We start from the raw sequence: 12,743 nt of genomic DNA, 5'->3' as shown, positions 1-12,743 counted from the left end.
GAGACGTGAATTATAGTGTTTGTTATAGAGTGACTGTTGAAATTAAGTGTATCGTAAAGTTGTATTCGGAAAGAATAAACCAGTTTTATTTAAGAAAGGACTTGTGTCGCTAAAGTTTAGTCGGAAAATTAACTAACGACTGGAGGTGTAACAGTATTTACTTCAGTTAGCTATGAAATGTAAGGTTAGGGTACACTATGGGTTGGGAGTGGTAGTACTTACCCCGTCATTTTCGACGGGCTTTTCGCTAGTTTATTATAAAACTTCGTTTTCCAGCTGATGAATCAGCGACAAATTATGTTGTTAACACAATAACAAAACCTTCCACGGTACAAAACTTAATATTTCAGGACTTCAAATATACTGCTTAATGAACTTAACTCAATTTATTTCAAAATTAACCTTAAGCTATTCAAGTTAACAATAACGACTCGTTAATAATAAATAACTCTATTGGAAATATTTGTTTAATAAAATAATAAAACTGAACTTTCGGAATTTCAAAACGAACAGTTATAACTTATAGATACCTGACAAAGACACATAGTGTACACACCTTTTAGTTTCTTAAAAAGGTAGTACAATTTCAGATATGACAGATGTCGCACATTAACTATCTCATAAACTCGCACACTAAATTAGTAAAGTTAAATCATAAACACACATGCCAAATACCTTGCACAAATGTATAACGTTACATTCATTTGCCGCTCGAAATAAAATAAATCGTGTCATATTTTAATCAGCTGTAATACTGATGAAAGGTTATTTTGTAAACACTATTTTAATGTTATCAGTAAAAAAACATGAACTCTCAACTTGAAAGTCACTAATTTTTGAATTACTGACTAGAGAAAGGACAACCAACCAGGTGTGTGTAAACCAGCAGAAGGCTCGAGCTCCAGACCCTTCAGTCTGCATCCCCTATACACTAAACAAAACTAATAGAATAATTACTTGATTTGTCGGGCCAAGCGCAGCCCAGTGGTTAGAATGCCAGAGAGTGAATTCGGGTTTCCGTAGTTCGTGCACATTTACCCCCAAATAAATAACAACAAAACTTATGTTTCGCACTTTGAGTCTTTGGGAGCGATTAGAGTAGTCCACGAGTTGGCGGTGGGAGTTGTTATCCAGTTGACTTATTTGTAATCTAAATTAGGGACGTTAGAGCACGCGACAAACAACTTAATTTAATAGAAATGTGAATATAGACATAAATATATATGTGAAATGTAATAATAACGTCAGTACTGTTAGAAGTTAAACATAAAGCTACACAATCGGGTATTATTGAAAGCTGTATTTTTGTGTGTTTTTTAGCGTTGTAAGCCCACCAGCCTTACTCAATGCCACTGGGGCCGGGGGGGGGGCGAAATTTCTTTTAACACACACACACTTAGTTTTTACTTTTTATTTTCCATTTTATAAAAATTGTTAAAGTTGAAAATTATTTAATATTAAACTAACGAGTTTAATGGACTTTAGTATTTACTAAAATAATTTGTTATTATTCAGTCTTATATTCATTCGTAGTTATTAAAAGTTAATTATTATAACTCTATTTTTAATTTGTATATGTATCAGTTTTGTAAATATCCAACAGTCCCTTATCTATTGAGCAACGTGGCACGGTCACGAGGTAGCGCTAAGTATTTGCTCACATGATTTATTTGATAAATGAGGGATTGCTTAATAACTAATTAAAATATAAACTTAATCTAATTCTATACTTGTTTCAAAATCCGAATTGTGAACGTGAAAGAGTGTTATAGATTTCTGCATTTGAAGGGAATGGGAACAGTTCAAGGAGCGATGGCTATTATCAAATATCTGCTTTTTGCCTTTAATTTTATTTTTGTGGTATGTATTGCTGTTGTAACTTGTAGTTGTATTTGAAAATTGTAGTTGTATCGGCATTAGTGTTACTCTTCAACAGTTCAAGTTTCAACTTCAAGTGTGGGGTTAATATTAATTGACGATAGTCTATACTCTGTAGACAAGTAGCATTACTTATTAGTATTCCTAATTCTATTATAGATTGATTGTTAACGTCTAATAGTAATAGTAATATATAAATGGTTGAGAGGATGAAGATTGGGAAGCATCTGGGTGCAAGAGATATTTTCTCAATTAGGTTTGATGTTTACTGCAAATCGAGAATAATGATATTTTGGTTACAAATTACAAGTTTAAAAAACGAATTTTGAAGGAATTCACAAGAATATCTGTTGTGAATTGGGTAACTGAATTAATAACAGCAGATACTGATAAATTTAAGAAGTTTAAATTGAATGCTAGTGCTACGATGGTAGTCTTAGAGGATTACAATTTATAGTAGATCAAGAAAGTTGGTCAAACAGGAAATTAGAAAGTTGAAAAGGGTATATATGAAGAAATTTTGGCCTAAAATGTGAAACTTGTTTAAGAGTAAGGATTTCTTTAGATACATTAAGGGTAAGCAAAACGTTAGGATGGTAGTAGGATCTTTGAGGAATGGTGAAGAAAGGCTCATATATGACTATTACGAGATGGTTAGGTTGTTAAATTCTGCTTCTTTTTTTTCATCAATTATTACTATGGAAGGTTTAAGCAATATTCCTTGCCCTGAAAACTTTCTAGATGCAAAAAAATAAAAGGAACACTAGATCACATTAATTCAAAATTTTCAGAAAACATTTACCAGGATACCACATAACAAGGCTTGTTAAAAAAAGTTATCTCTATAGGTATGGGGGGATAAGTTGGTTCATTGGGTAGAAAAGTTGGCTAGATGAAAGAAAGTAGAGGGCTGTTAAAAATGTAGTTCAGTCAGACTGGATTAACGTCACAAGCTGGAGGTACCTTAAGAATTATCGCTACTGTTAGGACAATTCGTCTTTTTTATTTACATCGATCATTCAATGGCAATGATGAAGGAATGGTCAGTAAATTAATTAAGCTTGCTGATGATAATAAGGTTTTAGATGTTTGTTCTTTGCTGTAAGGAGGATGCTTTACTAAAGGATTTATATCATTTAGTGAGTTGGGCAAATATATGGCAGATGCATGTGGGTTATCATATGAATTGTAAGTATGATTTTGATGGAGATAATCTTAACAGTGTTATAGAAGAAAATTATCATGCTGTTCTGGTCGATCAGTCTCTTAAACCATCCAAGCAGTGTGCTGATGCTAGTGGAAAGGTAAATATGAATTTAGGTTGTATCTACAGAAATATCGAATACAAGTCTAAGGTTATAATTTCATTGTACAGATCATTAGTTACGTCAAATCTGACTTGACTCTCCTATTGTGTAATCTTCTTGTCACATTACTATTGCTCTCCCACTTTGTCTTTCTATCAATGTTAGTGGAGGTCTTTCACCATTGATCCATTTGCCACTCCTTTCCTCATGGCCATCGTATTGTGCTAAACTTTTCTGCCTTTTTTGATTGGCTATTCGACCATGGTTTGTCCATCTCTATCATTGCTGGTTATTGGGTGGTGTTGTCCACTGCATTTCGCCTTTCCTGGTATTACAGGATGTTTTCTTCCCCTGTCTTCTCCACTCTGTTCAGCTCATTCCTTTCTCACTGTCCTCCTTTCTCAACTCATACCTGCCTGGGTCCTTAATTTGGTTTGGCATGGTATTATGCATGTCCTGTTTGAGCAGTTGGCTTCTTGCTCTTTGTACCATCATTCTCTCATGTCTTATTTCCTGCTTCTTCTTGCCTGTTCTCACTGTCATTTAGTTGTCTGTGCTGTTGATACTTTTTGCATCCTCTTTCACCTCCCTTGTATACTCCTCTACCTGGCCTGTTCTTTATTTCTTCTTATGCTTGGGAGGTTACCATTCTTTTTCTACTGTCTCTTTTCCTTTATTCTCTTACTTCTATGATGGTTCAGATCTATATTGAGTTGTGTTCTGTTCAGAGTTGCTTATCGTGGACTTTTCCTTTCTAGGGACTCCACCATTATCTGTTCCTGCCCTGGTACTCCTCTTCTTCTAGGGATCCCTCTCCTACATTTGCTGGATGAGTCTTTTGACTCTCCATTTGGTATATTCATCTATGGATGTGGCTGCACACATGCTATTTCACAGTTTTTCATATTTGATTCATCACCTTTCTCAATCACTTGCTTTCCACCTTTGCCAGTCCTAGGACAAGATCTTCCATATGGGTATGTGGACAACTCCCTACATGTTCATCACTCTTTCTCTTCATCTTCTAGCTGTTTTGTCTTCCAAAGGATTTCAACTTCCACTAATCACCATGCCTCCATTATCCCACCATCTCTGAAATGGGTGCATATGTTTCTCTTTTAATTTTTCTCCCTTTCCAACGAAAAGAATCCCACCAGGTGGTTGGTGTTGCCTCCCAGGGTATGCTTAGTTCTCAAAATCTGCATCAAGCCAGGATAACAGAAAGTGCTGAAGCCATCTGTGCTGGCTCTACCAGTGCCCACTTTAAGATGGGTAGAAAAATGTACTCAGTTGTCTAATCCAGACTGTAACAATTCCATGGACTATCATGGAAAATGGCAGCATCAGAGAATTGACTGCCCACTTTCTTTGGTTTAGACTCGCCAGTTTTTATAGATAGGGATTCATGGTCACCCATAAAAGACCTTTCTGGCTAGTAGTCTGATAGAGATCTAGAGTACTTCTCCAAGTCTTCTCAATGTGAATTCTTCTCCCTCATCTTTGAGTGAAGCATGGGAAACCCATGTCACTTACCAAACCCTAGCCACTAGGGTGGCAGACCATGGAGAATCCTCATTGGTTGGGCAGTACAGTGAAAAGCAGGGCAACAGTGACACTGGAATAACTAATGTGCCCTCCTTCTGCAGCCAAAGCCTGTTCAGTAGAGTTGTGGTGAGAACACAATGGACAGTGACCACACCCTAACTGCATTATACATATTAGCTCGTTGGCTATTTGTGTGCAAGTGTTTGGACAGTCATGTTCTCATTCCATCTATCCCTGCAACACTCGGGGCTCATTTGCCTCTCCAACCTTACATTCCGAGTAAAAAGTATACCCTGCTCAGGATGAAATGTGGTCTCCTACTGGTGTGCCTCTATGGAACCCCTGCCATTGGTGTCACACCATGGACTTCTCTTTGGGTGCTATCTTAAGGGAGCTGATCTGGGTAAAATTCTGCACTGGCCCTTTTACCACTTCAGCATTGGGATCTGGCATTTTTGTGTGATGAGGTGAGTTATTGTCTTGAAAGTTATCATTTTCATAATATTTAAATTTATTTATTTCCAATAAATACCCATCTCTTCACACATTCCCAACCATTGTCCCCACTTCTGATTCACATTATTTATTGTCTTGCCTTATCAGAGAATGACGAGTGAAAGTGCATAGGGGGAGTACTGTGCATTGAGTTTGTGTTGCTCTCCTATTGATAGAGAGATTTTGTCACATGGTGGCATCATAAACAAGCACATTTCATGTTAAACACACAAATTTAGATGGGAGTTACCTCAATACTAGTGGCATGCAAGCCTCATAGGTGGAAAAGAGTAAGATAGCATTACTGTGTGATGAGGTGAGCATCTATTGGAAATACATATTCAGAATAGGAAAATGTTAACATTTGAGATATGTGAATGGAATACAATGTGAAACTTGTAATAAATTGCAACAGAGGAAGTAAATACACAAAAACTGAGTTTTTGATAATAAATGTGATATAAACATCCTGTATCTGAAAGTGTAGTAAATATTAAAATATTTAACATTATTATATGATAATCAGTTAATACTGAGAGGCTATATGCCATGTATTTTGTAACTGCCACAGAGTCAGATACAGTGAAATGTTGTATTGATGAATGGTAACCTTTGAACTGTGTATTAGATGAGTGGTTCCCAACCATTTTCCAACTGAGGACCAACTAGTTTTGATACCAAAATTTCATGGACTATCTCATACGATATTAACTTTCTAAAGTACTTTTAAATTACATTGTAAAAGAATATTCTTCATTAGCTATATTTTAGCACATTTTTTAAAACCATTTTGCAGATAAATTAATCTATTGTATAATCTGAGTATAATTTTAGACTAGATAGAGCATGATATATATATATATATGTATGTATGTATGTATGTGTGTGTGTATATGTAGTCAGAAAATTGTATCTATAAGAAGACCAAAATAAATTTACCTTTTGCTACTTCAGAAAATTTGGGATTTTTCAGTTGACAGTAATGACAGTTTTATTTTTTATTTTTTTTCTGTTTTAGATTATGGGTATTGTTCTAATTTCTATTGGAGCTGTGGTAAAGATAAAGGCATCAGAATATCTAGACTTCATTCCTAGCAAGTTTGCATCACCTCCAACCCTGATCATTGTTGTAGGGGTGATTGTTTTTATCATAGCCTTTTTAGGGTGCTGTGGTGCCATTAAAGAAAATCACTGCATGGTTATGACAGTAAGTATTTCATTTATGATACTTTCCCTCGTTATTACCATGAAAATTACATATATTTGTGAATTAAATATTGATATTTGTTATATTACGAAACAATGTAATCAATAGTTTGTAAGCTGTATATATATATATATATATATGATACACTTTTACATTACTGCATTTGTTTTTTTTACTTTAAATTGTCAGCATTAATCTGGTTAAAAAGAACTTTTTGAACGTATTAAATACATGTACAAGCAATAGTAATACTATTATGCAAAACCTGTTTCGTTGTATTGGTGCATTGCTATGATGTAATTTTGAGGTGTTTTAACTGTAAAGTTAAAACTTCAAATTTTTAAAAACTAAAGTGATGTAGATATTCAAAAGAATGAAAAAACCAACAACTTAGGTGTATTTGAAACAGTTTACTCTAAGGAAAAATTCTTGAAGTTAGGACTTTCAGGATTGAGGGCAAGTTTCTGAATCCTTCCTGACTTTTTCTCAGGGAGGTGAAGTGAAGCATTATAATTTGTGTGCATCTTTTAATTCTTATGTATAAAAAAATTAAAAAGGTATATGATTTAAATTAATTAAGCTGTTTCAAGTGTGTATGGTATTTTGATGGCTAGACATACATAATACTTATAAAGCAGAGAAAGCTATGGCTTCTTTATGATGATGGATAGGTTAAAGTTTTGTTTACAGTAACCTATTTTTTTTATGTTGTACAAGTTTCATACTGTTATGATATTTGGCAATGTTGAGAAACTTCTGTCTATCGGTGTACAGAGGACTGAGCACATTATATTAAAATGATTTGAATATGCAAGTCACATGACATCCATATGTGATGTAAAGCTGTGGTGGAATGGTATGTGTCAGAACAACAGTTGGACATTTATTTTGCCTTTCTTATATAATGTGATGCCAGAATGGTATGTTACAATCTTTTCCATTGCAAAATATTCGTAAACTCGGATAATAAAGATGTGCTTATATTGAGGATTTAGAATTTCCAAGATGGGATATCTCTTGTCCTTAATAACATAGGAAAATAAGGGAATAAGAATTAACTTGGGGCACCAGGGTAATTGAAAAGAGACCTGCAACAACTTGTCCCTTACCCATGGTAAGCAAACTGCAGTATCTTGTACCAGTTAAATCCTTGAACACAGGTTAGTGACAAAAGCCATCTACGTGCTCAAGGCAACAGTATGCAACATAATCAAGAAGGATATCTTTGTGGAAAAGTGACATGAATTGTGTACCTTGCTTCCATGACATATTGCTCAACTGTTTCATACCTCATACAGCTTTAGAATAAAATGAGCACTTGTGGCATTCAGTATGAGGGTGTACTGGAGAAGTCACCGAATATAGTACCTGTAGGTTTCTGTGATATCAGACTGTTAAAATGGGCAATGGGAAACTAACATAGATGACTTATGGAAAGCAAGCAGGGGAGATGGTGTGCTTTTGAGATGACAGTATTAAACTGTGACCTTTTGCTATGGAAATTATGTTGCAGTGTTATTGTTAAGATGCACTAGTCATTAGATAGTGCATGACTGGAATGGTGACATGAACTGTAATGAAATGGTAAGTGTCCAAAATTGTTTTAATATAACATTCCAACCTTCATATTTCAGTGAATGGGCTGTTCATGAGTGTCCAGGAAATTACAATAAATATTGATATGAGATGAAACATAAGTACCAGTTGTCTTTGTACAGTTCACAGTTGTCATGTAATATGTAGAAGTTTTTAACATAGTGTTATTGCCAAAAAGTGAGAGGAAAGATCTCAGAAGCATCAAAAAGAGCAAAGCAAAAGATATGTGCTGCAAGTAGGATTGATTTAGTGGGAACAAGCCATCATTTTTATTTGACTTTAATGGTAATATTGAAAAATAAATGGTTTATTCAAAAGTACAAGTTTTCTTTGGTGAACTCTTGTAATTCATTATGGCTTTTTAGGATGAATTTAGTTTAAATAATCTAATCTTCAAATTAATCATTTGTTTTTATACCATCCACTACGTATGAGGTCCATATATTGCATCATATTGAATAAGTTAACTTAGAGGGTGCGACTGAAGAGGGAGGACATTGAAAAGTTAAGCTCTTATAGATTTCTGAAAGTTATTTAATATTATTATTATAATTTGTAATAATTTGGGTTAAATAACACAATAATAACTAGACATAGTAAGATTGGTAAATATGAGTAAGACAGTCAAAGTTTTAACCTAGAGTTTAGTGGTGTAAATTACTACAATGATAAAATAGGCTTAGTACTTGTAACGGTACTTTAGGCTTAGGTATATTTCAATTTACTGGTAAATCATAAAACAGGATAAATACATTGTTTTATTAAATAAGTACAATTTAAAAACTAGTTTATTGTCTCTTGATGTTTTAAGAATTAACTTCTTTACTTGAACTTAGTTTAAATTCAGCTTATAATATAAATCAGACTAAATACATTTTTTTATTATTATATTAACATTACATATATTCTAATAAATTAAGTTCTGTATAATTAAAGATAAACTTTATTACTTTAGCGTGAAGACAAAGTAGTGATAAAAATTATATAATTGGTTCTTAAATGTTAGGCTTAACAGTAACAATGTTAACAATCGGCTACTCGTATTTGATATTGAGTATTTATTTTCAGGCTATAAGTATAAATACAATGGTTAAGACTAATGTAGGAGTTAAGCATTTACAGTTTGTTTGTTGTAATGGGTGCAATGAGTGAGTTTTATTTGGGAACTTGGGACTGGCATGTACTTTTAATTAAGCTAGAAATGAAGATGTGCAATTTTTATGTAGAGTTTGTAGGTTGGAGGAAAAGTTGGAGGCAATCATAATTCAAATAGAGGCAATAGATAAAGAGAAGTGTAGACTGGGAAATGGCAGCAGGATTTCAGGAGGAGCTTAAGCTTTTACATGCAAGGGATACATCAGCTAACAGTGACTTTCAGGAAACTAGAAATAGTACTATTAAGGCTAAAAGTAGTGGATTTAATTGTAATGAGCCTATTATATTGAGTAACATATTTCAGGCCATGACTTCTGCAGATGAGGAACTGTTGGAGGGAAGGAAAAATAAATGGGTCAGAGAAGAATGTGGATGATAAAGAGGTTATAGTTATAGGTGATTCTTTGACAAGGCATGTGGATAGAATAGTCTGTGGGGTAACTAGGAGAAAAGAATCAGATTATGCTACTCAGAGGAACAGGTGGAGGATATAACTGACAGAGCAGGAGATAAAATATAGGGGCTAGCAGAGATGCAGTTTTTGTGGTACATGTAGGTGGCTAACAATGTAGGGAAAGGTAGGTCAGAGGAGCTAAGTAATAAGTACAAGGGGTTGATAAAGGTATTTAAAGATAAAAGCCATCATTTAATTTTGTCAGGGATACTGCCCAGAATTAACTGTGGGGGTAAAGTTATAAGCAGGTCACTAGGGCTAAATGTTAAGCTTAGGTTAGTATGTAAGGATCAGCAGATTGACTGGTTGGACTTGTGGGATCAGTTTAGTAGAAGAAGGGAGCCTTTTGGAATGGATGGTTTACATTTAAGTAGGGTAGGGGTTGGCTTGTTTGCTAGGACTATTAACTCAGCTATAAGGGAAGTTTTAAAATAGGACTAGACAGTGGTGAGGGCCAGAAAAAACATCCTGTTGAAGTTGAGGATACCAAAGATAATAGCAAGGATTTGGGTTTCTATCAGTGGATATAAAGGGAAAAGGCTTTTAGTGGGAATTTGTTACAGACCACCAAATTATAATGATGAACTTAACAATGAGATTATGATTTCAGCTGTTAATGAAGTCATAATTATGGGTGATTTTAATTTCAGGCTTATAGATTGGGAAATTCTAGAGTCAAACCATGAGGAAGAAAGGTTTTTGAAAACTGTTCAGGATGGCTTTCTTCACCAATTAGTCAACAAACCTATTAGAAACTGCTAGTTTAGATTTATTGTTAACTTCAAATATAGAAATGATCGAGAGGGTGGAAATTGGGGAACATCTGGGTGCAAGTGATCATTGCTCTCTTATGTTTGATATTTTTCTGCATATGGAGATAAATAATAGTGGGCAGGTACCAGAGGATTGGAAGTCAGCTAATGTAACTCCTCTTTTCAATGGAAGTGATAAAAAAATTGTCCCAGTAATTATAGACCCATTAGTCCTACATCAGTTGTGGGAAAAGTTTTGGAAAGTCTGTTAAAAGATGCTTTGTAAAGTCATTTAACAAATTTAAGAATTTTATTGGATAATCAACATGGTTTTACTAAGGGAAAATCTTGCTTTACAAATCTTTTGTCATTCTTTGAAAAGGTTGCTGTTTATGTAGATGAGGGTAAGGGTGTAGATTTGATGTATCTGGATTTGAAAGCATTTGATAAGGTGCCACATAAAAGGCTTGTAAAAAAAAAATCTCTATAGGTTTGTGGGATAAGTTAGCAAATTGGATAGAAAAATGGCTGGATAGAAGAAAGCAGAGGGTAGAAATGGAGTTCAGTCAAACTGAATTAATGTCACAAGTGAGGTACCTCAGGGCTCAGTCTTAGGACCTTTGCTCTTTTTGATTTATATCAATAACATAGATGAAGGAATAGTCAATAAATTACTTAAATTTGCAGATGATATTAAGGTCTTGGGTGTTGCTAGCTGTGAAAAGGATGCTGCTGGTTTACAAAAGGATTTAGATCATTTAGTGAGTTGGGCAAATAAATGGCAGATGGGTTTTAATTATGATAAATGCAAAATAATGTGGTTTATCATAATTTGAATTCTAAGTATAATTTGGATGGGAATAACCTTAACAGTGTTACGAAGGAAAGGGATTTTGGTGTAATAGTTGATCAGTCTCTAAAGCCAACCCGAGCAGTGTGCTGTTGCTAGTGGTAGGGCAAATAGGATTTTAGGTTGTATCTACAGAAATATTGAATACAAGTCTAAAGAGATTATAATTTCACTGTACAGGTCACTGGTTTGGCCACATTTGGAATAATGTGTTCAGTCTTGGGCTCCTTACCTTAGGAAAGACATTGAATTTTTGGAAAGGGTTCAGAGAAGGGTTACTAGAATGGTGCCTGGGATGAAGGGGTTGTCATACAAGAAGAGTCTGAAATGTCTGAAGTTGTTTTCTCTTGAAAATAGAAAAGTTAGGGGGGATCTGATTGAGGTGTTTAAGATTGTAAATAGAGTTGATAGTGTTGATGCATCATCTTTTTTCATATTTGACAGTGAGAATAGTAGGACTAGGGGACACAAATATATATTTTGGCAAAGTAGGAGTCATCTTCAGCTAAGACAGTTTCATTTTTCTAACAGGGTGGTTGGCTTTTGGAATGGTTTGCCTTCAGATGTTGTAGGGGCAGTAAATTTAAGTGAGTTCAAGAAAATTCTTGATAAGTACATGAATGATAAGGGCTGGTTTAAGATTAAAAAAAAAAAATTTAATTTAGGTCAGAGGATGGAAGAGCCGAGACGGACCAGTAGGTCAAATGTTGTCCCAAAACATTGTGATATGATGTTATATGTATGGAATATTTTACTTCTATAGCAACACAATTTTTTTGGAAGTAGGGGGAGTAGATGAAATTAGATATAAATTTTATTCAATTTGATGGAGTTATCTAATGTCGTAACAAAGCCAGTTTAAATATGGTGTGTTTTAGCATTCATCAGATAGATTGGTGGCTGAATTTTACAGATGTTATTTTTTCAAAATTGATTGGTTCATTAAAAACATGCTTAATGTTTATCTATAGTTATATACAAATCAATTTAGATCACTTTGTCAGATTTCTAATTTTACCATTATATATTACACTGAAAAAAATGTGGATCGTAATATTCAATATGAAACTTTTAAAGGTCATACAGGTTTATTCTAGATGTGACTGATCTACAATGTAAATGATTTAATTTTTACAGTTTGGTGTCCTTATTAGTCTGATCTTCATCCTAGAGATTTCAGCAGGAATAGCAGCATATGTGTACAGAAGCCAGGTGGGTCATGAATTTTGTTATCAAGTCATTGTGCTTTGTTTTATTGATCTGGTGGAGAAACATTGTAGCCTCTGTAGTCCTAGATAGGTGACTGTTATTTTTGTTTTGGAATTAGGTGAAATATTTTTTATGATGCTATAGAAGTGTAAGTGAAACAGATGTCATAGTTCATCCAATTATATAGTTTTATGGGTGCTACTATAGCGTGAGGTCTACCGCCATATGTCGCCTATAGCGTGAGGTCTACTGCTGCATTATCCATTCCTCATGGATATCACACATTTCCATACAT

At 34.3% G+C, this 12,743-nt stretch overlaps 1 protein-coding gene across 1 annotated transcript in view; it reads left to right on the top strand.

Moving 5' to 3' along the window:
• Window positions 1-1,640: 1,640 nt before the first annotated feature.
• The window catches only part of LOC106478591 (CD63 antigen-like), a 24,488-nt gene continuing 13,385 nt past the window's right edge, over window positions 1,641-12,743 (top strand). Inside the window, exons 1-3 of the mRNA XM_013939149.2 lie at window positions 1,641-1,860; window positions 6,244-6,432; window positions 12,377-12,451. Of these exons, the coding sequence (XP_013794603.1) occupies window positions 1,792-1,860; window positions 6,244-6,432; window positions 12,377-12,451 (333 nt within the window). The 5' untranslated portion in view covers window positions 1,641-1,791. The remainder of the gene's footprint in view (window positions 1,861-6,243; window positions 6,433-12,376; window positions 12,452-12,743) is intronic.

This window comes from Limulus polyphemus, unplaced genomic scaffold (genome assembly GCF_000517525.1).
Source record: "Limulus polyphemus unplaced genomic scaffold, Limulus_polyphemus-2.1.2 Scaffold11, whole genome shotgun sequence".
Taxonomy (NCBI): Eukaryota; Metazoa; Arthropoda; class Merostomata; order Xiphosura; family Limulidae; genus Limulus; species Limulus polyphemus.
The sequence above is the reverse complement of the archived record's forward strand: the minus strand, read 5'-3'. Positions and strand labels throughout refer to the sequence as shown.